The sequence below is a fragment of the Nipponia nippon genome, unplaced genomic scaffold (genome assembly GCF_047370975.1).
Source record: "Nipponia nippon isolate SJK-2023a ecotype South Korea unplaced genomic scaffold, ASM4737097v1 scaffold_4, whole genome shotgun sequence".
NCBI lineage: Eukaryota > Metazoa > Chordata > Aves > Pelecaniformes > Threskiornithidae > Nipponia > Nipponia nippon.
The window spans coordinates 7372172-7399062 of NW_028262358.1; the positions used below are offsets into that span (position 1 = coordinate 7372172).

Sequence of the window (26891 nt, forward strand, 5' to 3'; positions counted from 1 at the left end):
GATGCTGAGTCTGTTGGGAAGTGTACCTGGCAGAGGTGCTAGCTGAGACACTGGAAGCTGTTAAGGGGAAGAACGCTACTCTGGCAAGTTGGTGGGGTTTTTTTTGTCTTACCTTTATCACAACAAGGTCAAGATGATCAGTAACTGATTGAGCGGATGGCATGTTTTACAGATGTTTGATTTGCTGTGATAATCGAAGAAACAATTCCCAAATGAAGAATGTTTCTTGGTGGGAGGGGGTTGCCAGGTGCAGAGAGCATGCTCTACATTCTCTTGTTCCATTTATCACCGTACCAGAGGTGATAGATATGCAGGGAAGTATTACTGACCATTCTTTCCGCCTGCTTCTGGTTTGTCCTCATCTCAGTCTTTTCCCTGCAAATATGAACTCCTAGCCACTTGTCATGACCAGCAATTTATCTTCTTCCTACATATTCACAATTAATCTGTAATTGAGTTATCCATACAGGTGCCTTAATGAAGCCTAAAAAAGACTGATTCATACAGAAATGAGGCATTCTTGCCTAGGAAAAACACCAAAAAGACAAAACCTAGGAAACCTGAGTTCTGATGGTGAATCTGGTGTAATCGTGAAGCAAAACATTTTGGTGTTTTACTGTTTCTGTGTCATTTTAGTCAGTTAAGGGGATATTTTCTTGACCAAAACTACTAGTGTCTTATTAATTGGAATATAAATATATATATTGGAATAAATATATTGGAATATATTGGAATAAAAGGCTTCTTTCCAAGGATATAAAAATCAAACCTAGTTAGAGATGGACTGCTTTTTCAGTTGTGCTACTCTACAGTGTATCATGGAGGTTTTCTATACAACTTAATGGAAGCCTCTGCAGACCACTGGGTGGTATGAAATGAGGTGAAGTGCAGAAGGAAAGATGCACAGATATTTCTTTCAAACACAGTTCAGTTCAGGTCTCTTTTAGGTCAGGACCAAAAGTTTTCCAACACATTGAAGGCATCCCACTTTGCAAATCACTTCAAAGGAGAAAACACATTTTAGCAATTCAATTTGTGTCTAAGACAAGTTTTCAAAACGAATGCAATGTGTTTCCCTGCCTACTTCCACAGTGGTTCATTTAACATTTAATCTCCTGCGTTCCACATACTCAAGTTGTAGGCTGATTTTTCTGTATATCGCTTACATTTCATTGCCAAGGTGACATACTAATTTTTTCTAATTAAAACACTCCAAGTATTTTTATTCTCCCAGCCTTTCATCCTTACTGTTTTCCAAAATGGATATTATAATGCAGCTTTCCTTTAATCTGTCTCCATACTAATTTTAATTATTTTGGGAGGAAGGGATTCTATCAAATGCTGCCAGAGATGCTTATACTTTTATGTTTTGCCACTAAAATCTGAAATATGAGAATTTGGTTAAGCAAAGACAATATATGTGAGTATTTCCACAATCAATAAACTCTTGTCTTAAAAGCAAGGATGTATGTTAGTTCTGCTTAGTAGTTTCACATGTGATTAAAGCCTGACTTGTTTTAAAACTAAATTAATCAACTTTATAAAAGTCCATTTCTCATTAATTATAACAACATGCCATTTATCCCATTACTGGCCAAACTGAGTTTAAAGGGCCAGTTCACTCTAGTAAACACCTGTGCACACATCTGCAGGATAGGGCCAAATATATTGTTTCTAGCTGTAGATAAAATTTCATTTTAATACTAAAATGTTTTACATTTCCTTGCAGGGTTGGTTAATGTTGTGTCTGTCATGCTCCCTATATATGAAGAGATTAAAAAAAAAGGAAAAAAAAAAAAAAAGTTGCTCTCTTCTACTCAGTGAAATACTACTTTTTTCAGCCAATATACTCTTAGCAAGATTAACCATGTAATTTTAAAGATTACTCTGTTTAAATTTTCAAAACATTTTATTACTCTAAACAGAGTAATGTAGCTCTACGTTGAGTGTAATCAGGAGAAAAAAATGTAATGTTCCTCGCTGGGAGATATTTAAGAGGTAATATATCTTTAAGTGTCTCCGCCTCTGAATCCACCCACTTCTTGATAGCTGCAGCAGTCTTGTTGACTCATAGAAGCTGTGTTCATACAATAGCCAGCAACGAGCAGTATTTTTCAGAGATTTTAAGAGTACACCTCCTGCTATGTATTTCGCGTTCTAGCTTGCTGGGGCTGAAGGTGTATGAAAGAAACAGTTTTAAGTTTCTAAGATATTGCAAAAGACAGTTCCTCCTCTCATCCCGGAAAATCCTGACAGACCAGTTGGATACCTTTCAGGCCTTAACCAAGAACTTTATCTGCTCGTCCCACTGTCTTTTTTACAGTAGAAAGACCTGGGACACCCTTAAGAACTGAGAATCTGACTAATTTAAACAGATGGCTAACCCCAGTGCTGTCTGCAATGGACATCTACATCATCATCATCAGAAACAGAATAACCTCTTAAAAAGTGGAATCTATAAGAAAAATGGAATTACTAATGGAATGAAGGTAAGGTTTAATTGTTTACCCTAATTGCCTCATATTGAAAACAAATAGGTAGTTGCAACATTACTTATTAAGCTAGTTTTCTGGCGGTCTTAGCCTCCATTGAACAGGTTGTATGGATTAGGCTTGTGCGTTAATTTTTATAATCTTGGGACCTGAAGCTGCTTTTTCTCTGTCATCCTAAAGTGCAGTGAGAGTTGTGAATGCTCATACAATATACTGTTGGTCTCGTGGACTAACTAGCCTCTAGTTCATATCAAACACAACAAATAGATGCATGCTGAAATGTAGTAGTTTCCTTCTAAAGCTTAACTGATGGTGGAGTTGACTTCATGATGTATTAATTGCTAGTGGAGAAGCTGTTTTATCAACTTAAAGTGTCTGTGGAGTGGCTGTTAAGGTGTGATTTATTGCTGTACAAGTATAAACAAAAAAATATAGGCAGGGGAAGCTGTCTTTTCTTGATGTTTACATTACTGCAAGGTTGTTTTCACTGATGCCTGCACTTCACTGATGCCGGCTCTCCAGCCTTGTACTGCTTAAAATCCAAGTCAGTTTATTTACTATTTTCTCAAGCTGTTGTCTTTGAAACCAGTGCCTCTCCTTTATGTGAGCATTTTGTAGAACAGTTGGCACGTAGAACCACAAAACCAAAGGTATGCTTTTGCCAGAAGAGCCCAAATCGTAAATGTTGTCTGGCTGCTATACCTGTTCTGACTGGGATCATACTGTCTTGAAGTGTCCTAATTCTGGATCTTGATGTGATCATTAGCAGAAAGTCTTGTAGTGACTAGAAAAAAGCTGGCTTTACGGCATGGTGTGATGGTGAGAGGGGGATGGAGAAGGTTGCTTTTGGAGCCTAAGCGCCTACCTGACCATCCTTGTTGAAAGCTTTAGGCGACAGCAGCAAGGGCTCCGCTGTTTTATAGATAAACTGCTATCTTATATCTTTCTCTCATGCACTTAGCACTCTGCAGGGCTCTCACGCACCTAACACTCTAATGAAGGCACGCCCAGTGTCATGCTTAATGATTGTCTGCTTTAGGTGTCTCCCTTGGTATGGGTGTTTCCCAATCATTGGCTTGTGTAGGATGAGGAAAGCAAAAAAGCTTGTGCAATGATTGAAAAGGCCTTTCTTGGGATTTGCTTCCAGAAACCTAATATAGCATCCTTTTATATATCACATGTATCTCCTCATCATTTTATATATTAGCTATTTGCCAAAATGATGTCTGAAACCTTTGCTTTCAGTTTGAATGGCAAATTTCAAGGACTAAGTCTTACCATTCAGTTATCTTTAACCTGCTGTATATGAGCAGTTTTGAAAACAGACTCTCAGGAGGGGAGTAATTAGGATTTCCTCCTTAACAGAAAAGACATGGCTAGAGAAGTAAAGTAGAATATTATTGAGGGTGAGCAAAAAGGAAATAGATTGGCCTGAAAGGTGTGGCAAAGAAATGAAGGAAATGTTAGTAGATGTACCTCATAGATTAGCAAAGTCTTACAAACACTGTACGGTTGGAGGAGAAGGGGTTTTACCCTGCCGTGCGACATGTGAAAGAAGCGCTGAACAGCTGGTAAATGCCATCCATGGCTGAGGAAGTGGTGAGGAAGTGAAGCCTTAGAAAGTTCAGGAGGCTTATCAAAGGCAGATTTGGTAAGTCCGGGTCTAGCACCATGTTCCGAATTACATACCATTTCCCCTCTCTTCCTGCTTCAAACACAGATTGGGAAAGAAGGAAACAGTAACAGACAAGAGTCCTGTATGAACCAGGAATCTCATTCCTGGTAGGAATCTCCCCATTCCTGTCTGGTCTGTTTCCCCGCCCCAGCTGCCTCACCCTGTTCGGTACTTATGCTTTATCCTATTTTACAGGAACAGATACTGTTCCTTCCTATCTGATCTGTTTACATAGTTTACTGCTATAGGTGTGTAACTTCACACAGTCTTCCAGCGTGTTTATATTCGCAAAACCTCCCTGAGGTGTGCTTCCCACTTTACAGCTGGGATCTGAGGAGCAGGGAATATGGCAGCTGGGTGCACAAGGAAGCCTGTGCAGGAACCAGACCCAGGTTTGTTGTGATTCCAGTCATCCTCCTCCCTTCCTCCTTTTTTTCTCTTTCTCCACCTTGCCCCCATTTCCCCTAACACTCTGACACATACACACATGTATATGTACTTCACTGTAAATTAATTCACCATTAAACACCTTATATAGGAGGGGAAATACAGTGCTAGGATATTCAGGAGACATGGCTGATGATGCTGGTTCTAGCATTTGAGACTTGTGGCAGTTCTGAAACTCTGGGTGTTAGTTACAGCTGTGTTACTTTTGCAAGGAGGGGAAGAGGGAGACGAGTTCTGGTTTGTGAGAGGCAGCTGATGGTACAGAGGCTGCAGCAAGGGCATGGCACAGTGAAGGCTTCTAAGCCAGGAATATGTAGCAATAGTTGCACACAATTGACTGACTGGAACATCAGGCTTTGCAGAAATCAGCTCCATAAACCCTTTTTTTCTAGGGAGCCCACAGGAAGCGCTGGCTTCAGGAAATGTTGGCTTTGGAAACACTGCATTTGAAAACACTGGCTCAGGAACTGTTTTTTGCATCTTAATGATGTAAGAACATTTTGTGTGTCTGTGTGTGCATGACAGAAATAGAGAAGCAATTCTGATACAGCAAAACCCCCAGGTTTCCAAAGAAAGGATTTTGTTTAATAGGTTGGGGAAGGTAATTAGGGATGGTCAAATGTGAGGGAGTAGGAAGGCTTTCTTTGCTTCTAGCAATCTGTGGCATACCAAGGACAGGAAAGGAGGTAGCTGAGTGACAAAGAAGCAGTGAAGCACCCTACCAGAAGAGCAGCTGTTACTTTTGGGGAAGAGATATACCACTCTGGGGTGGGACTGCTTGTTTGAATAGCTTCTGTGATTGCTTTAAGTCTGACTCACTCAATTCTAGCTGATAGCACAGACTCCCATGTAGTAATGGACACCAGGCCTAACCACATCCCCACAACCATGCTGCATCCTTGCATTCATGGGAAGTTGGGCCACAGTAAGACCTAAGCTTTGGGAGGTGGACCGTGGGCCACATCTTCCACTTCATTAGTGCTTGTAACACAGGCAGATGCTTTGTGTTCTTCCAGAACCTGTAGCCTGGACTTGCCTTTATCCAAAGCACAATTCAATAGCTAACCTATTTGTTTATGTAACTGTAGTAGGTAGCCAGGAGAAGGTATTTTCCTAGCGATGGTTTCTTTTGCTGGTATATTGCCAGCGTGTTTCACCTGCAGCACCTAAGCCTTTTGGACCTGTTCCATTGTGCATGTATTAGTGGAAAGTGCAATCCCCGTAAGCCCTCTGGGTTTCATAGCTGTAGTGACAACAGGAAGATATTGAGAACTGGTTTCCAGTTACTACACCTGTTGCTTCAGCTGCACCACATACATCACATCCTTATCCTCAGTTCCTGCCTTCTCTTCTCCTTGGTTTCGAGCCCTAGAAATTCGTCGCTTTGCACCAGCACTCTCAGCTAATCACAGGTCTCAGATCCACACCCTTGTTTCTGTCATCTACCTTGCTATGTGATGAGCTCAATGCATTGGAAGCAGGAAATGTTGAAGATGTCTTTCTGCAAACTGAGATGTGACCAGTGTGTAGGCACATGTAACAGCCAACGACTCATGTGGTAATGCTTTAAGTGTGTTGCATGAGACTTTACATGCAAGGCTTGAGATTTTTCACATGGCACAGTAAGTAAGCTTCCAGTAGGGCTGGAGTCACTACCCTGTTAACACCTGGTGTGCTGGTTTGGGCTGGGGTAGAGTTAATTTTCATCAGAGTAGCTAGTATGAGGCTACGTTTTGGATTTGTGCTGGAAACAGTGTTGATAACACAGGGATGTTTTAGTTACTGCTGAGCAGTGCTTGCACAGAGTCAAGGCCTTTTCTGCTTCTCACCCCACCCTACCAGCGAGTAGCTGGGAGGGGGGACACAGCCGTGATGTCTGACCCCAACTGACCAAACAGCTATGCCATATCATATGATGTCATGCTTGGCATATAAAGCTGGGGGAAGAAGAAGGAAGGGGGAGGATGTTCGGAGTGATGGCGTTTGTCTTCCCAAGTAACTGTTAGGCGTGATGGAGCCCTGCTTTCCTGGAGATGGCTGAACACCTGCCTGCCGATGGGAAGTAACAAACAAATTCCTTGTTTTGCTTTGCTTGTGTGCGCGGCTTTTGCTTTACCTCTCCCCCATCCCACCAGGGGGGAGCGAGCGAGCGGCTGTGTGGTGGTTAGTTGCTGGCTGGGGTTAAACCATTACATCTGGAAATCTCTAAGTTCAGGTAATTAAATTTTGGAAGTTTAAGCCCTGACAAAAATAGCATGTATTGATTTGCTCTGGCTTGAATGTCAGGTCTTTAAGGACAACCTCCTCTTAGCACAAGAACAGCTCATCCTTGTACTTGTAAAAACAAGTAAATGTACCAGGACACTGGCTTAGCTGACCAGATAACCCATGATTGAGCTCCAGTGCAAAAAAAGCAGTATACAAGAAGTAGAAGCAGGAATGAGCTATGAAAGAGGAATTTTGAAACATTGCAGGGGCTTGTAGGGATGGTGTTAGGAAAGCCAAAGCTCACTTGGAGTTGGCATTTGCAAGGGACATCAAGGGAAGCAAGAAGAGCTTTAACTGCTACATTAGTAGTAAATGAATAAACACGGAAAATGTGGCCCATTGCTGAATGGGGTGAGTGACTTAGTGACTGCAGACGCAGGTAAGGCTGAGGTGCTCCATGCTTTCTTTGCCTCAGTTTTCACCAACAATGTCTTCTAAGCCTCTGTGTCATCAAACTACCAGTAGTGGAAGAAGACTGAGTCACAAATCTCTTGAGAAATCTCAACCCATACAAGTGCACAGCGCCAGAAGAGAAGCATCCAAGTGTGCTGGCTGATGTCATAGTGATATCACACACTATCACCTTTGAAAGGTCATGGATATCAAAGAAGATCCCTGATAACTTAAGAAAGGCAAACGTTCCACCTGTCTTCAAAAGACGGATTGTTTCTAGCAAAGGTTGTTTCTGGGTGCACAGAGAAGAAGGTGATTGAGAATAGCAAGCATGAATGTACCAAAGATAAATGATGTTTGACTGTCTGATTGTCTTCTATGACAAAGTGACTAGATCTGTGAATGAGGGGTGTCCTGGTTTCGGCTGGGATAGAATTAATTTTCTTCCTAGTAGCTGGTGTAGTGCTGTGTTTTGGATTTAGTATGAGAATAATGTTGATAACACACTGATGTTTTGGTTGTTGGTAAGTAGTGCTTACACCAGTCAAGGACTTTTCAGCTTCCCATGCTCTGCCAGGTGCCCAAGAAGCTGGGAGGGAGCACAGCTGGGACAGCTGACCCAGACTGGCCAAAGGGCTATTCCATACCATACGACATCATCCTCAGTACATCAGCTGCGGGGGAGTTGGCCGGGGGCAGCGGTTGCTGCTCGGGGACGGGCTGGGCATTGGTCAGCGGGTGGTGAGCAATTGCATTGTTCATCACTTGTTTTGTATGTTTTTTTGTCATTATTGTTGTCGTTATTATTTTATCTTCCTCTACTGTCCTATTAACTGTCTTTATCTCAACCCACAGGTTTTACTCTTTTTTTTTTTTTTTTTTTTTTCCGATTCACTCCCCCATCCCACGGAGGGGGGGAGGGTGAGCAAGCGGCTGTGTGGTGCTTAGTTGCCAATTAGCATTAAACCACAACAGGGGATAGTGATGGACGTCTTCTACCTTGACGTTAGCAATACTGTCCTCATGTGCTACTTGGGACATTATGGTCTCAATGGGTAGACTACTGTATGGGTTAATAACTGGCTGGATCATTAGGCTCAAAGGGTAGTGGTTAATGGTTTATACTTTGCCTGGAGGCTGGAGAGGTTTCATATATTGAGGGGGGCGGAATCAAGATGCAGATAACAGCACTGGGACATGTTGCTCTGGAGCCTCCATCATGGAGGCTTTCAAGACCCAGCTGGGCAAAACCCCAAGCACCCTGCTGGGAATTTGGTGTTGACCTGCCTTTGAACACAAGGATGAACCAGAGACCAGCTGAGGGCCCATCCAGTCTAAGTGAGTCTGTGACCCTTTGGTGTAAGGAGGCAGCATTTCTCTGGTGCGAGTCAGCTGCAGTGATCTAAAAATGGACAGAACTGTTGCAGAACCCCAGTGGGGCTTCTGTGGGTAATTACCTGGCAAGCAGCTTATTCTTATTCAGTAGAAATAATTAGTAAAAGAACGCCATGAAGTGGCTAGTCCCATTGCCTGTCTACTTATGTCCCTTCAGCATGAGAATTAATTACCTTTGCAAGCTGTAAGTGGCAATCTAGCTTTCAGAAATAAGTAAGGTAATACGCATTTTCTACCTGCTATGTCGGCAAGGGATGTAGCTGGCTGTGTTCCATTGAAGAAGCAAGTTCATTAATATAATGGGCAGAATGATAAGATAATGGCTGCTTAGGGACTGTCTGGGTCTCTGTGTGAGCTGGCACAGGCAGGACACAGGAACAACCACAAAACCACAGATGAAATGCAAAGAGTAAATTTAATTTTTGTTACCTCGCCAACCACGGGATCCCTGAAGCAGCACCCGGGCAGAGGCACACAAGCTGGGATGCAGGCACCGTGGAGCTTAGTCCATGCTAGAGGATCACCAAACCTGCTGGTTTCCCCTGTATTTCAGGGATTTGCTCAGGTGTAGTTTACCACTGTGCTTTGATCTTGCCCCCACAGCAGGACAGGAATCTCAAGCACGTTCAATGGATGCCTCTAAGTCTATCACAGGCCTATGTTATAGAAACACAGATGTTCTACTTGACCAACACACAAGGCTAAATAACAATTAGTATGATATGCGTATTTTTCTACACCTCAGCTGCAGGTCACTTGAGCGTGTTTATAATCCTCCTCGCCAATCTTCCGTTATTTTCCCACAGTCTCTATAAAACCTGACTTTTCAGCAGAATACTGGTTAACATCAGGCTGCCTCTCACAGCTTGCTGTTTGCAAGTGTGCAGTGATGATTCAAATCCTGTTTTATAGGGTACTGGACAACCATAAAGAGCCCTTAATTTATCGTGATATGCAGGTCTATTCCTGCTGCCAACAGACGTATGAACTCTCTCATGGATTATTATTTTTTAATTTATTTTTAAAGAAAATTAACTTTTGTTGTGGCTAGGACCTCGGCATTAACCAGCAAAACAGGAAATTAAATTTCCCTACAATGACCAGTGGCTCAGCCAGAGAATTCCTGCCATCCCTGGCAGCTAATTTTTCCACAGAAAACACTTTTAGAAAGCAACCAAGCCAGAAGTTTTGTGAGGCTATTGTCTGAGAGAGTTGTCATTGTGGGATGGATGTTGAACTGGGAAGAAAAATGTCATTTAAGGAGAAGAGCAGGCAGTAGGAACAAGCAATATTGTGTGCCAGACTGAAGAGGAGCTGGAGTGTTTCGTACTTTAGGATATATTAATTCAGCTAAATGCTAAAGCATTGTCCTGGTTTCAGCTGGGGTGGAGTTAATTTTCTTCCTAGTAGCTGGTATAGTGCTGTGTTTTGGATTTAGCATGAGAATAATGTGATAACACACTGATGTTTTAGCTGTTGCTAATCAGCGTTTATACAAAGTCAAGCACTTTTCAGTTTCCCATACCTTACCAGCGAGGAGGTGCACAAGAAGCTGGGAGGGAGCACAGCCAGGACAGCTGACCCAAACTGGCCAAAGGGCTGTTCCATACCATATGACGTCATTCTCAGTACATCAGCTGGGGGGCAGTGATCACTGCTTGGGGACAGGCTGGGTGCCGGTCAATGGGTGGTGAGCAGTTGCATCACTTGTTTTGCCTCAGTTTTATTTCTCTCTCTTTTTGTTATTTTCATTTTCATTACAGTTTATTATTATTATTATATTTTATTTCAAGTATTAAACTGTCTTTATCTCAACCCATAAGTGTTCTCACTTTTACTCTACCAATTCTCTACCCCATCCCACTGGGCAGGGGGAGGTGAGCTAGCGGCTGTGTGGTGTTTAGTTGCCGGCTGGGGTTAAACCACAAGAATTCAGCGAGATAGTTTTAGTATAAAACTATGAGGTGAAGGGCTGAATTTCCAGGGCAGATACCATCTATGTGCACCCATGTCTTCAGCACAAAGTAATGTTTAACCTGTTCTGGCCAGGTGACTTTCTCCCTCCTGAAGTATTTTGAATTTCTGGGAGAACATCCAGTGTAGATATAACACAGCAAAGCCTTGTCTGTTCTTCTGATCTTCTCAGTCTTTTTGGAAATTATTCAGCTGTATCCTTTCCTTTGTTCATTTGGTCAAGCACAGGCTTTGGCATGTGCCCTGTCATTTCCCCCTCTTCCAAAAAATCTGTTTTTCCCCCTCAGCCTACCAAGAAGTAAGGATTTATTCACTTAGCAACAGGAACATGGAAAGACAAATTCACGGTGAGGAGCTGAGACTCGTAGCCATTTCAGCTGACATCATGCCGCACTCTGCTTCCTCCAGGAACTTCCATTTGAGTTTTCGCTTCCCTGTCGCTGCTGATGATTCATGTGGTGTGAAGAGCTGCCTTACATCCCTCTCTGTGACTCACATATGGCTATCTGAGACTTCAACCTGGCTAATCTTCTCACAGTCACAAAGCTGTCAGCCTACACAGCGGCCATTTGTATGTTCTTGAGCTTCTTGGGTCTGTTCTGCAAGACAGTGTCTCAGTCTGTCCCTGTATTTCCATTTCCAGTCCATTCCTTGTGTCTCTACAAAACTTTGTGTTTGTCTTCTGAAAGGAACGTTTCTCCCTCTGTGGTCCCCAGGTTGCACTTCCTGAAGGTAAAGGTAGCTGCGATCAGGTGTTTGTGCACGCTGTCGTGGGGGAGATCTGTAAAGATCACCGAAGCCACTGCCTGGGGAGGGCAGGATACAGATATTTCCATCCAGTCCTAGCAGCCATGTGTCAGTGACTGCAGTGATTTAGATGGGAAACTTGGAGTCCAGGCTATATAACTTGAGAAATAAATTTAAGACCACCTGTGCTTGTCACATTGTATTTCATTGTCAGCTGTTCCCTGAAAGAATCCCAGCGCTGCGATCTGATCAAATATATCCCCTACTCGGGCCACCTGCTGATCAGCCTCAAAGTTTCAGGTACTACACAGATACCAACACCAAAAGATGAAATAATTCAAAGCAAACGAGCTTTTGTTGAAGGCATTTCATGGTCCAAGAAAGCATTTGAAAAATCAATGTATTTTCCCAACTTTTTAAGATCATATTCATCTAAGTTCAAGAGTTTCAGCTTTTGAACTTCCAGCAATCTCTTGATGTCCGACATGCTCAAAGGGAACATTTTACCTTGTCTCTGGCACAAAAATGTGTGTCTGCACAGCTCTTGATGTTGTATCTTCTTTATATAAGGCCTTGTTCTCCTGTGCAATTTCTTTCCTTGCATCATTGTTATATAAAGAACTTTTTTGTTTGCATATGTGGGTGGTAAGGTAGTTGGGGAGGTTCTAGCAGGTACCAGGGTGTGTTAATCCCAAAGGGGGAAATCTTTTTGTTGTTTTGTTTTGATCACAGGAAACAAACCCTATTCAAACGCTTTTGATGCAATCTCCACCCCTTTTCCTCTCTACTAATCACAATCATCCTTTACCTATGGGCCATCATCCTCGGTTTCTTTTCACTTGCCTTAGGTTATAAAAGAACCAATAGTGAGGTTTTTATAAGCCTTTAACTATTGGATTGGTGCACCTGTGGATGAATATATAAGGGGTGTTACAAAGCAGATTCTGCTTTCTGTATATGTACAGTCCGGTTTCAACCCACGTTAAGAAACGCAAAACTACTTCATCAAATAATCTAGGAAGAATCCCACATGGGTGGAACTTGTCTATTAGTAATTTTTGGCTTTCAATACATTTCCTAACAGTGTCTCTTCAAGGTGAACTCAGAACCTTTGTTTCTAAAATCTAATTCTTACCAATAACAAAACAGGAACAAGTACAGATTCCAAAACAAAAATGTGTGTTTGCCAAAATCTACACCTTTTAAAGAAAGAAGTTAAAATTTTTGTCTTTCATTCTGTGACAAGTATGCTGTTGATATATGCTAAGTCTAATTGCTTGTTCTTAAAATCTACACGTTTTCAAGGGATAGAAAGCTTATCAATTCTGTAATCTGTCTTTATTTTCAGATGTATATTAATGGAGCTGGTATGTTGATGTGCAGTAGTAGTGCGAGATGTTGGATATGCTGTGCGCACTAGTAAGACTTGGCAAAACAGCTCTGAGTAAGTTTGTGTCCTGACACAGGAGAAGTGCTTTGGGAACTGAGGAGTAACTTTAATAAAATTCAGTTTCACCTTGGGTGAAACCTTTTGTCCCAGGAGAGGTGTAATTTATTGCATTCCTGAAAAGGAATTAATTGGCCTCCTCACATCTCTTGCTCATCACTGAAAGCTAAAGAAATAAAATTCCGCAAAAGATGACTGTCTTTAATCAGAGATATACAGGATCAAGAAGGGTTGCAAGGAGGTTGTCCTTTTTTCATTTGCCTATTGTAAGGATGGATAACCGAGCAGGCTGGCCCCAAAGCGCTGGCCATTGGGCATTGGTGCTCAGCGTAGAAACCTAGCAGAGGACTTACTGTTACAGCAGCAGTTTTCAGTGTAAAGTAATGTCTACAACATCCTTCCATCTCCTTCCATGCACAATGTCTTCCCAAGCATACAGGTTCACCTGTCCATTTCCAACAAGATTTTCTCTGCACTTCATTAGCTTCTTGGGTCTTCCTAAATTTCTGTTGTGACGAGAGAAATCTCTTCTCTTTATTGCCTTGCTATAGAAAGGGAGTCCTGTCATCACCTCTGATTTGGTAAAGAAATCACCGTGACTTTTGCATTAGAGATACATCTCTGGGGGTTACGCAAGAGTGAAAGTCAACAGACTCTGCTAGTAATGAACAAGACGGTGTTATCAAGCATGACAGATCAAAAATGGAGCTTTGTCGGCTTCCATCTCACCCCCAACCCAAAGTATCAATTAATTGATGCTTTTGAAAGTGTTGGCATGAACTTCTTTATGCTTTAAGCACAGCATAATTAAATCAAGCAAATCAGAAGGAAAAAATCAGCTTTACCCATCAGTAGTGGAAAATTTTTTTTTAAATCTGCAGAGATAAGGTACTATCAGTAGTTTTTTATATCTGTGATTCACTATAACTGGAGACCTTTTGAAAACTTCTCACATATGGGTGAGAATTCACGCGTTTTTATAAGTGAAGTGAAGCATGTTTTTATTTGATTTTGTCAGTATTATTATCAGAGACTTTGCCTTTTTTGACAGTTTCAGTATGTACTCAATAAAAAATAAAGCATTGTGATCCTGTGATTTTGTTATAAAGATGTTAACATTTACAGGAAACAAAATATCGTTCAATGACAAGCTATGCAGATTCTTAAAGCATCAGGTAGGCATGCTTATTTTTATTCCCTGCTTGAACCCTTTATAGGTGTCAAAAATGTATGTAGTTGAGGAAGGGGAGTGTTGTATGAGGGGGAAAAAAAAACACCTACATAGTTTGTTCTTTCAGGATGGTAGCATTATACAATCTCTGTTGGTTTCGACCTCATTTCCTATAGAAACAAGACTTATTTAGTGATACTTCTGTCTGTCAACTCCTTAACAACTTGAGAACTAGTTAGCCATTTTCACTCAGATTTGACAAAGGCATATCATTCACTCTTTCCTTAAAGTAGGCAGCTGGGCACAGGAGAAAGGCCCTGCATATTCCCTGTTGAAAAAGAAGCGGCAGTGTGAACTCATTCCTCCAGTACCCTGGAGAATCTGCAGTACAAAGGAGATTTGATCTATGTCCCAAATAAGAAGGAAGTTTCTGTCAGTGTGTTGCTTTATTTGACACCAAAGTCAGTCAACATGAGACACATGTAGAAACCCAGAATTTATTATTCCCAGAGTTCACAGTGCTCTCTTTACTTCTGCTCTAACTCATTTCTGCATGGTGCATATCTTACCATTGCGTTTTTCCGGAATGTATTTAGTCTGTAAACTTTCTGAGATAAAGACTTTTTCTGTCCTCTTCTTGTAAAATGCTTGGTACACATAGGAGCAGTATCTATTAAGTGTACTTGCATTCACAGGGGTTTTCATCAGTCTTCCCACTTTTTCAAGTATCAGTGATTTGTTATCAGTATTGTATAAAGCAATTGACCTGTCTCCTGTTCTAGTTGCTGCTAGTAAGTCAGGATAGACCAAGTGTATCTTGGTCTCATTTCTCATAGGACATTTCTCCTCTACCAGTTTATCTACAGATGAAACCTGAGTTCAAGTTGAATGGTATACTTATTGTTTTGCAGTAATTCCATTCTAATTCAGTCATGCATCAGTTTTTTATCTTTAGAGGAGACTGGTCCAAAGCTGAGCAGATTCAAACTCCTCATTGTCATCTGGCTGGTGTTTATCCATTTCACAAAGGCTGCATGATTTCAATTCACCTCCTGTTGATCAAGTATCTCACCTATTCAGCAACGGCATTCTGGTAGGAGCTATATATTGGGACATCAGCATAAAGACAGAAGTGGAATGGATGCAAACCTCTCACTCTGTGACAGGTAGTTTCTTTAAGCTTGGGCTGAAGGTTAGACATCTTAGACAGCTTTGACTTCTTCCTTGAGATTTAGGCGATCATAATTAGAATATTTTATTTTTCAGGGCTACCTATAGAATAGCTTGAATAATGTGGAAAGCGTGTTAAAGAGCTTTTAACCAGATATCCAAGAAAGGCTTCTACCTTAAAGATGTAGTCTAAAAGACTAGCAGAGGACAGTTTGAGGGTTCTTTAGCTTTCTTGTTATTTTGAGTGCTGTTTTGCTGGGGAAGCTAATCAAAATACCTCCGCACCCTGCCACTTCTCAGTAAGTAACCACCATGGTTGAGTGACAATAATTTATTTGCAGACTTCACTGTTTGCAGCTTATTCCTATCTTCCTTTTTTCCAGCCCCGTACATCTTCCTGACTTATGGCTAACATTTCAAGGCTCCATTTAGTCACTATTACACAGTGTGTTGCATTCTTAGCTGTGCTACCTGCCCACTTAGCTGTGTGGCCAAAAAAACCAGCCATTTTCCACAGGACTATGCTATTGGACAAAGAACTTTTTTCTTCACTTGAAACAACTGCTGGAGTCTTGTTTCTTTATTAGTCTCATTTAGCCATGATTAAAACAAGCAGACACACCTGCGCTTTATCTATTCACATTGTAAAACTGAGCAGGAGTTTGTGATTTTTGGAAAGTTTTTTCAGCCCAAATTGTTCAACATGTAAGATTTAGCAGAGCTCATAAACAACACCATTTTGACAACTGAGTAGGTAAGAACATAGCCATGACTTTGAAACATTCTGTGTTTTGAAAAGAGAATTAATTTGGGAAAAAAAAAATCAAAACTGCACACACATGCAATGCAAGACATTGGAAGTGAAGGATATCCCAAAAGCTGCCAGAAATAGGTCCTTATGTATGGATGCTGGTTACTTTTGGAATAGGAAAATTAATTCTCGAGCTGCATAATATCTAATTTATCTAATATTAGTTAGTTTCACGTATTCAGATTACTCATCAGCTAGATACAAAGCCATGTATGTCATAAGCCAAGCAGGCTGCAATTATAAATAAACAGTCGGGTTTAGGTCGCACTTTCACACCTGTTCTGAGAAAAGCATACTTGTGAATAAGACATACCTGTCTGGCACAATTTCTAATTATTCAAGTGGCAATATCAGGGACAAGGAATCATAGCTGAACTTCTGTAACTCTGTCTCTCTCTCAAGTCAAGGTCAGTAAAATCTGTATTAGTCAATGGAAGGGACAAAGAGCTCTCTCACAAGTGACAATTTGCCAGTCAGGGTGGAAATGGGGCAATGAGATAAAGCAGTGGTTAAACTGGAGAGTCTGGCTTGCTTGGTTGTCCGGAGGAGCGAGCTGCGTTCAGCAGTGTGGTAGTGCTTGGGTGGAGTGAGGTGGAGCTGCCTGAGGGAACAAAATGCACTGTGAGAACTATGTCAGGGGAGTGCTGAGCTCGCTGGGGTTGCTGGTGTAGCCGTGGGCTAGAGAGAGAAAGCCAGGAGGAGGTGAAAGGTGGATGGGTTGAGTCTGTGGCAGGTGATCTCAGCCAGGATGAACGCAAGGAACCGAGGGGAAGGAATGGCGCAAGGAGGGGAAGATGTAGATCTGTAAGCAGCTGCAGTCTCAAAGGGAGGGATTTGATTTTTTTTTTTCCTTCCTTTTTTTGCAAATAGCAAAGAAATAGGACTGGCAAGAGAATGGCCACAGAAACATGAATTATTTCACAGCTAGCATGTGTATTGACTAACACATAGTACTCTGAAATGAAATACTTTAGCGTTGACTGAACATTTAGTTAAAACAAAAGCAGCAGTGCTTGCCGTGGCTGCTACTGCCAGCTTTTTACCATACTCCCAATTACGAGAATCCTAGCATAACCTTTTTTGTAACTATTTGCAACACCCTGTTCTGTTTTTCTGAGCTAGTAAGAGTGCTTTAATCTGTTTTCTCATACATTCTTCAAGAATATACTTAAATTTTACAATTTTCTTTCCAAATCCAAAATTGGGCTGTAGTATTTCTGGGGAAATGCGGTCTCCTCTGCAGTATGTCTTTCTGCAGACACCAGAAGCAGATTTGAGGGCTGTGTGGGACTGAGATGGATCTTAGAAAATGAGGATAGAATTGCAGTTTTTCATGTAGGAATGCAAGCCCTCCACATTATTCTACTGAGGTTTGTAATAAGGAAAATGTTGGTAACACTTAGCTTTCATTCACTACAGAGTCACAGAGACATATATGGAATTTCAAAATAATTCAGCTCTGCTTTGCAAACTAAGCGGTCAGATTTTTGGAATGGCTCCTTCAGAAAATAAAAATCTTTCAAAATTCTGTGGTCTGTGATCCTTTCTCCTGGCAGCGCAGGAACGCCCATGTCAAATATTTTCCATTCTTGGCATGAATTTACTCCCCCAGAGGTTATGTTCTGTTTAATGCAAATAATCTACATGGTGTGATGCACCTGAGTGAGGGTACTTTAAAGATTTGACATTCCATTCCAGTCAAGATGTAAGTGATAATCTGAACTTAAGCACAATTATATTTTTATTTTCTATGCCTTCCTGTATATCTTCATTTACCACTGCACTGCCTGACAGTTGCATTTTCAGTTCTCTAGGCATGGTGTAGGACCGAATCTTACTACATGGCTGTTCTCAAGCAATTTTGGCATACAGGGGACAAATCTAGCCGAGCTTACTTTTTTGGGCAATGTGTCTATGGTGGAATCCCAGTTTGGATACTCTTCCATTGTTCAGGGTTTTTTTTTTTCCAAAAAAACATCTGATCTATTTTGCTCATTAACAAATAAGAGAGGATACTGGATTTTACCCCCATGCTTTGGCTTATAGTGATTCTGTGAGAATGAAGCAGCAATGCGTTTGATAAGGCAAACCTGTAAGTAAACTACCTGAACACAGAATTTATGTTTTTGAGTATTTGACATGAAATGATATAAACTCTCTGCACACTTTTCTCTGACTCTTCTGAAATGGGCATAACTTTTTGTTGGTACCTTTCAAGGTCCCTCAGGGAAGCCAGTGCATTTCACTGTACATTTCTATATCATTTCTACACAACAGCTCCAATGGATGTGGCTATACTGAGCACTTAGCTTAGTCTGAACTGCCTTAACCCTCCTTTCATCCAAGAGGAGAAACCTCTCATTTATTTCTCTTTTAAGTTGACTTAAAGCTAGAGCTCAGAGTACACTTCAGGGATTAGACTCCAGAACTGCATGGGGATATGAACTGCCATCTTTTTCTGTGTGGATGTAGGCAAGATTCAAGCCAGACCACTGCTCCGATTGAGCTGAGTCCAGTTCCAGAGCCACTACCTCTTGCAGAGGGAAGGTACTGACAAGGTATCTTGCTTTTGTAAAACTCGGCATCAGGAAGCAGTTGGCAAGCCTGCCAGCTCCTGTACAAGCTGTGAGCCAGGAGCTCCTGCATGTCGCTGAGGCAAGACCTTGCCTTCAGGCATTGCAGAAATCACCTGCCACATGGACTGACTGACTGCAAAATAAGGAGTGTAGCTTCCCAGCGGAGGGCATTATATGTGATCTGCCAGCCTAGAGTGGAAGCACTGCTGGTTAAAGAGAAGAGTAAGAGACACCGTTGGAAACATCAGGTCCTCCCATAATTCAAGTGATTATTTAAGCAGGTAACTCAAGCTAATTACAGCTTTGCAGCTGACAGTTCTGTTTTTCTGGAAGCAAGATTTATCTTTTTCAGAAGTTTCTCTAGGGCCTTGTGCTGGTGCCCATAGCTGTGTTTCCTGAGTACCAAGTTGTGCTTTTTGTGGAGCTCACAGTGCCTTAGCCATATTCCCCCACTGATAGACCCTGGATTCTGCCTCATGACTCCCTGCTGTTGGGCAGCTCTAAGAGCTTCTACTTTCTTCCTTCTGAGCAGAATGCAGAAAAAAAGTTAAGATGTAGGAACTACATATAGTGTTTTACTATACTTTTTATCTTCCAGCAGCTGCTATGCTCTAAGAGATTAGGTTTGATCCATGAAAATGAAAATAAAAGGGGAGAAGAGACAACCGTACTATCTGGTATGAATTTGGTCCCCAAAGGGGGATATTCTTGAATTATGATGGTTATTCTGCATGTCCCTCTTGTCATTGTTGACTTTGTATCAGCTGTTTTTTTACACAGGCTAAAGTTACTCCATTCCATTAGTCCATAAGGGAGCTGTCAGGATGGGCACATAAAATTTCTTAAGTCAGTTTAGAATGATTAATTTCCTATATGAGAATGAGGGGAATGCAGAGCTTCCTTCCCTGTGGAACGGGAAAGAATGTAAAACAAGGCATTATCAGAGTATTCTGGTATTGTTTCAGAATTCACTGCGAAGCATTATGTCTGAAAGATCTAAATATTTACCTTCAGGAGTGTCTCCTTAGACAGATTTTGTGAGCAGTTTATGGGCATGAAACCTCAGGTAGTTTGTTCCCCGTGCCCCTCCCCTCCCCGCCCCCACCCCCCACCCCGCCCCCGTAAATGAGCTTTATTAATTCTTTATCAACTGATTTGTACCATCAGACATGGTAGTGAGATCATATTACTTTGCACGTGTGGACATTCCTCAGAAGTAAATGATGTTTTTCGCTGGATGGTAGGATGTAAGTATGTAGTTCAGCTTCTCAGAGTAGTTACTGGATGAACTAAAGTTGTCAGAATAAATTTGAGACCTCTCTCCACTGCAGTTGAGAGAGACACCTGCAGCTTTTGTCGTTGCTTGTTATTTGCCTCATTGCACAAATATATTTGTAGCATCCATTATAGAAGGGCACAACATTAATCTTATGTTCAGGTTTGTAGTTTTTTCTTTTTTTTTCGGATGTGGAAGGGTAGGGGTGAAACACGAGGTCTTCTGAAAAAAAGTTTATCTTCTATGCGAAGTTTTACTGTGACTTGCTTATCATGTATAATTTTAAACAACTATTTTTTTCAGAAATATGAAACTATTTGTTTTACTAGTACTTTCAAATCTTTACATTTTAATGGGCTTTAAAACTGTGTTCCTTTCTGAGAGAGAGTGTGAGCCTTCCTTTTGGGTTTTGTTGACAATGGTCATATTTGAGAAATAAGATTGGTGTATAGGCATCTTCTGTCACTCCTGAAATGTGTCAGGTAGCTCAGGAAGGGTGTATGGTGGATCAGAGCTTCTGCACATCCCTTCTAGCTGGTCCTGCCTAGTCTTTGCTTTGCCAACTACTGTTGGTCTATCTCGGTACTTCCCAAATTTAGGAGCACAGGCACAGATGTGTGAACGGAAGTATTATCCTAATGGAAAAGTCAGAGAAACATTATCATATCTCTCAGAGGATTGGTATACTAGAATGGTGCTATGTAAAGATGTTAATGAGATAGATAATGGGGTTTTGTTTGTCTACAAAGTGGGGGGGGGGGGTGTGGGTGTGGTGGGGTGTCTCTACAGTCTCTGTTAGCCAGAACTTTGTGCACTGATTTGTAAAGTGTGCTGAACAGATTTAAGTTCTCCAAATACGGACAGTTACCAAAAGCCAGAGTCATGTTAATTTTATTTTAAACAGAAACTCTATATATCTACTTGCTCTTCCAGCATCCGTGGTTTAGACATTCTCTCTATCTGCTTGCATTTCACTCTGTGCAAAATGTGTATCGGCTGTTTTCGGAGTGCTCCGTCTTTTCTGTTCCACGTTTCATGTCATGGTGAGTTTTCTGAATGTAGGGTAAATGGGAAAATAGGTATATAAGGCTTAGAAGTATTTTGAGATGTCATCTAGTCCATTTCTATACAACAAGGCAGACTCAGTTTTATCCAGGGCTAGTTTTATGCTAGAATATCTAGATGTTCCTGGCAGAGGTTTGTTTATATCCATCTCAAACACCTCCATTTCTCTAGCTTCATGTTTAACTGCTTTTATCAATAGAAAGTTCTTTCTAATGTCTGATTTATATCACCTTGGCTGTGATTTAAGCATGTTGATACTTTCCAGAGCATAGATTATTCTCTTCCTCTTGCAGTTACCTTTTACATGTTTGAAGACTCTTAGGCTGCTAGTCATTAGGGTTTTCTCTTCTCTTTAGACTAGGCAATTCAAATTCTTTCATTCTTTCCTCATAACTCACTTGACCAGACTTTATGCTTTTCTTCCCAGCTCTCTCATTTGGTTCACCTGTTCTTTCTCAAAAAGCATTGCCCAAAGCTGGATGGAGTACTTCAGCCAAGACCTGCATACTGCTTAGTAGCACTAGAGTGGTTTGTCTTTTTGCCCTTAACATTATTTTCTTGAGAGATGGCTGGGTTTTTTTCTAGCTCCTTTTAGCTTTAATGTTGCTTCCTATAGAGTTGCCTGTTATTTCTGAGTAAAGTTGTGCTCTCCTGAAATCTGTTATTCTGCTGTTCCATTTCCTGCTTCTCCTAAGTCCTTTGATTTCTACCATTTTATGATCAGCATAAATGAAAACTTTGAGTTAAGATACCCTAATGCCTACTTAAACTACTTCCAGGGTGCAGCAATGTTTTGAGCATTGCTTTTTAATTTGCCCCACAGCAATATGGGAAGAAATAATACTGGAGGTAAGACAAAGGCTTGCAAAATGTCCACAACTGTTTTTTCCATTAGCAACGGGTCTAATGAAGCCTGGTTTCATCTTGTTTTGTGTCCAGCATCTTCTACCACCCCAGAACATCCCAGCTTGCCTACCACGTCCTTGCTTTCCAGATGGGCAAGAGACAGAATGTGCTGAACCTTGTTCAGAGCTATGAAGATGCTGGCTCGTGGGTCATTGCACTTGTGCTTGTGTAATTCACTCCAAGAATGGCTAAAGAGCCAAGTTATTGCTGTCTTTTCTTCAGCACATGGATTTGGATCTCTTTGCATTATCAAGGTCAGATTTTCCTGAAGCTTTCAGGAAAGTTCATATCTTGAAGACCTCTATTCTTCCGTCAGATTTGATTGAAATTTGTCTATGAGCTCAAAAGCTACTAGAGGGGTACTTGCGGACAGAGGGGCATAAGCCATTGCTTTCTTAGAAAACAGGTTTAAATTGTTCAAATCCGAAGGCTAATTCAACTGACATTTTGCTTCTTGCTATGCATTTGAAAAGGGTTCTTCCTTTGCTGAACCAACAAAACATGCTTCAGTCACCCCTTTCCCTCAGTGTTCTTGCACCTGATTTCTGTCTCTCAAACTTCTGGTGTGCTTCTTTTTCCTAATCCTTGTCTTTTCAGCCAAGAACCACAGCCTCTAGGTGTTTGCCTCTAGGGAGATGTGGATCTACTGATGAAAATTAGTACATGGTGGGGTGAGGACTTTCCTTTTTGTCTATATCTAGACTGCTATAAAACCTGAGGAGAGCATTTATTTAAGGGTGATTTCTGCAAACCTGATGGTTACAGAAGGTTCAGATGAGAGAAAGCCAGCCATTTTAATCTTCAGTGTTTTGACTTACATAATTACTGGAGCAACTTATAAAGAATATTTTAATGTATGTTGTATTAAAAAAAAAAAAGTAACAATTTATTTCTAGATTCTTTCTCATTAATCTTCAAGCAATTGAAGTAGAATACAATTATTTTGTTTTTGAGACTGAATTAGCCAATTCAATAATGGTTAATGAATATCATTACAATTAAATAGACACTAAGAAGTCATCAAGGCCCAGATCATCTTTTCCAATTGTACAAGGCAGAAATTGAAATCAGTGGGAAGAGACAGCCTCTTGCAGAACTGTTGTACCACCTCTGGGATCCTGGAGGAGTCTACCTGTGAGTTCCTCATAGGTATAGAGGTGAGCATTACTTAATCATAACAGGTAGAAACCACCTTTTCTTGATATTTTGCAAACAAAAAAAGCTAGAGAAGGATGTTACTGTTTCTGTAGAGTTTTAGGTGGAAAAAAAATCTAAAGTAAGTAATTAGTTGTCATCTGTTAAAATATACAGCTTTTCTGCATTAGGGCACAAGTTGGTGAATCCAGGTTACTCTGTAAACTTTCTGGCATTGAGGATAGGTGGGATGTTAAATTAGTTATGTTACGTTAAATTAAATAGTGCACTGATTTGATCACATATGCCAGTTCTGGTGCAGGCTTTGGTATAGTCCATCTGACTTCAATTATGCCATGGGCACTGCTGCCAAGTTGTCTAACTACTGTTTAAATGAATTCCTGTCGTCTTGCTTAAGACAGCTTCTCTTGTGTTTGAAGGTGTTAAGCTATTCATTTTCTGAACTTTGTTCCCACTGTGATGTTCACTGAGACTATTGGCATGTTTATAGGATGGCTGTCTCCCTCATCTTCCTTGAATTCTTCTGTCGTAAAAACCTATGTGCTATACAAGAAGTGAGTGTATTCTGAATGGGTTTTTTTTTCCCTAGGGCTCTTTTTTTGATGCCTAAGTCCTATCCTAGCTCAGAGAAGCATCTTGTCTACCCAGATGGTCATCTTCCTACTGAGTTTTTAATTCCCCTACCTGTAAAACTAGCAACACGAATCCTGATTGCCTCTTCCCCAACCGTTCTTGAGAAATTCTGCTTTTCCTATCACTAAATTGCTAATTTTTTTATTATGGTATTTCATCTCTCTCTTTTTCCTCTCCATCCGTGGTATGCCAAGAGATCTGTATTTAAATATCATTTAAAAGCAGTTAATTACCTTGGAAGAGATAGCATAAATCCAACTAAGACTCTGATTGTATTAACAATCAGATTTTCTCTGTTATCACCTTTCTGAAATAGGATACCTTACTCCTTGCAATAATAGGAATGTCTTGGAGGGCACACTGTTTCAACTTAACCTGTGCATAACTCTCAGAATAATTAGAATAATGTGCAAATTATTCTAATGATATGCAGCTTTCAGGTAGGAAGTGTGAATGCTGTAAATTACGTTTGTGATCCTTTAATAAGGGACCTAATGTATTATGCCTTCCAGAAGTCTTCATCAAAACTGGTGCTGTCATCTTGGGAACCGATGATGGCCTGAGACTGTTTCTGAAGTTTTAACACGTTAAGACTGAAGCTTGTGATGTATTTGGCGTGATCCAGGAAAGTCCAGGAAGACAGCCATTCTGAGAAGGGACATGTGTCTCATTATTGAACTGTTTCCATTTGTCATCTGTGCAAAATCCTGGCCCTCTTTGAAGCTCTTCTACTATATAAAGGGAAAAGCTCTGGGATCCAGTGATGATTCAGTTATGCAAGTCAGTGCATAAGATCTGTCTGTTCACCTATAGCACTTTCTTCACATGGGAATTTTGCAGGGAGAGCAATTTGATGCTAGTTAAAACATTTTCTGGTGTTCTTTGCAAAGTCACTGTGTGGGAAATCGAGTTGGTGGATTGCTTCATGTGGATTTGAGCTGAGAATCCACACTGGGCAAAATCACTAACAGTCTGGTTAGATCATCTCAAGTGTCTTTCCATTCAGTTACAGTCTTGATCCCAAAAAATATTAGTTTCTTATCAAAAATGTATATGAGATGCATAGAATGAATTTCTAAATGCTAAAACACGTCTGGAAGAAATTTCCTGTATTGGTAGATCATCGCCAGTGACCACTTCATCATCATCTTTTTGTTTTTTTGTTTATTCTTAAAGCCAAAGCCATAGGATTTGAATGATCAGGAGATATTCTGATGTGGCCAGGCAGTGCGAATCTTGTAGCTTACTATAAGCTTTGGAAATAATAGCAAACACTTGCTGCAACTTGACACCACGAACTATGTCAGGATTGCTGTAACCTAGGCATTTCATCCAGTTCTTTTGGCTGATTCAACGTGCCTGGCTTTTTACTCTGTAATGGCTGTAAGGCTAGGAAATACCTTCTGGTGTTTGTAAGTATCTCTCTGGGTAGTGAACTTCATTGTTTTGTCTCTAATAATTTGAAATTATTAAGCTCTGTCTTTGCCCTCATGCCTTCCTAGTTATTTTGAGTTGAGTCCTCTTTGAATTTTCTGGGAGTAATGGCAAACAGAGCAATAGCTGTATCAGGCATACATACTCCTTTTTCCTTCTAGTGTTTCTTGCTATTGCTTGCAATGTTCAGATGTAAAGCCATTGGGAGAAGTTTACTATGCAATTTTTTTTATCTACCATGTACTGTTTGATGTAAGTGCCTTAGTTAGTTGGTATTGGATAGTATCTGTTATGATTTAAATTGCAAATTCTGAAACCTACAGTTCAACATAGTGTTTTAGGTTTTTGTCCCCATCATCATGTTGCATTTTCATGGTTTGCCACTGGCATTTGTCCTGAGCCTGTGTGCATGACTCTAAGCTTCTGTGCTGTAAAGAGGTGTATGTGGCTTTTCTTTGGACAGACCCTGTAGTATGACCATTCTGCAATGTGCAGTTCTACTTGCTGGACTAAAGTCATACCAGATGAAAACATATGCTGATCTATAGGTACTGCAAAAATTGCCTACAGTAGGTAGTTTACTTAATAGTTGCAAATAAACATTCATTGATGCCAGAATGCACATTGCTTGTAGTGTGTGCAGGGCTAGAAATTCATATCCTGACATATCAGGCTAAGAGACTTCTTGAATGAACATAAATATCTGCATTAAAACTTACAAAACTAAGACCGTGAAACGTGCACCTTCCAAGTTCATCCTTGTTCTAGTTTGGACCTCTTGCCACTGCTGTCACTAGACTTTTACCAACTTTTTTTCTTCCTGGACATTATTTGTGAGTAAGTCTTCTGCATCCCTCCAACCTCTTATGTTGCACTCAAAAGTATCATTGTAGCATCAGAGTAAAGTGTTAGTCTGAAAATTATATAGTAAGAGTATTGTTTTCCTAATTATATAACAAAGTTTTCTATTTAATGGTATGTTTCTAATGTGTCTGTCATTCACATCTGTATTTTCATAGTATTCATAGTCGGCACTGCAGGACTTGATTATTTGGTGCTGAAAGAATTTACTATAAGGTGAATACGGTGGTTTCACTTGTGCTCGACTGAAAAAATGATGCAAGTCCGGAAGGTGAAGGTCCTGTCTTTTCATACCTTTGTTGGTATTTGCCTGTAGTATGCTGTCATGAATTTGTACAGAGAGGATGCAAGTTATTAGTCAGTAATTAGATGACAGTTGATTTAACAAATCAAAAGCCATTTCCTGGTGCTTGTGAAAAGTATGATAAAAGAACCCAATCTTCATACAAACCTCAAGTAGCAGAACAGAACAAGCAGAAGTTAATACTGTTTGCAGGGAGCAAACTTTTCAGAGTTCCCAAGCTGTTAAATTCTAAATCTCTGGCAAGCTCAATAGCACATGGATTCTGAAGGTGTCTTATATTTTCTAAACCTTCTGGACAGTCTTGGAAATTTTACTCTTAGTCCTTATCGATTGCCTTACTCCCAGATATATAGGTATATATTTTTTTTCTTGAAACTTCAGCAGAAATCAATAATCAGTCTAAACAAGGATTCTGCAGACACGCAGTAATAAGAACTGAAGTTTTTTTTGGCTTGGATGCTATTTATAGTTTGTATTGTGTGAAGATTATACTTTCTTATGGCTTTGTCGCATTGCAAGAGGCTGCGACCTTCATTTTAGCACCTTCTAGACACATAAGTTTCACAACTATTTTTAATTTAAGTCTTGTCTGTATAGCTCAGTAAGCTATGAATTCCCCATGTAGCCATTTTTAGTTTACGTTTTAGAAACTTGAGCCTGTAAGATCTGAAATGTGTTGTAACAGAAAAGA

General features: G+C 40.6%; 1 protein-coding gene across 8 annotated transcripts in view; it reads left to right on the forward strand.

Annotated features, from left to right (window-relative positions):
• The window catches only part of SPTLC3 (serine palmitoyltransferase long chain base subunit 3), a 167405-nt gene that overhangs the window by 79175 nt on the left and 61339 nt on the right, over positions 1-26891 (forward strand). For 6 of the 8 annotated variants that reach the window (XM_087775387.1, XM_087775385.1, XM_087775384.1 and 3 more), the window contains one exon: positions 2324-2489. The exons of 1 other annotated variant lie outside the window; for it this stretch is intronic. In XM_087775387.1, coding sequence (XP_087631513.1) covers positions 2376-2489 — 114 coding nt within the window. In that variant the 5' untranslated portion in view covers positions 2324-2375. The remainder of the gene's footprint in view (positions 1-2323; positions 2490-26891) is intronic. One more of the 8 variants, XM_087775386.1, reaches the window with a different exon arrangement.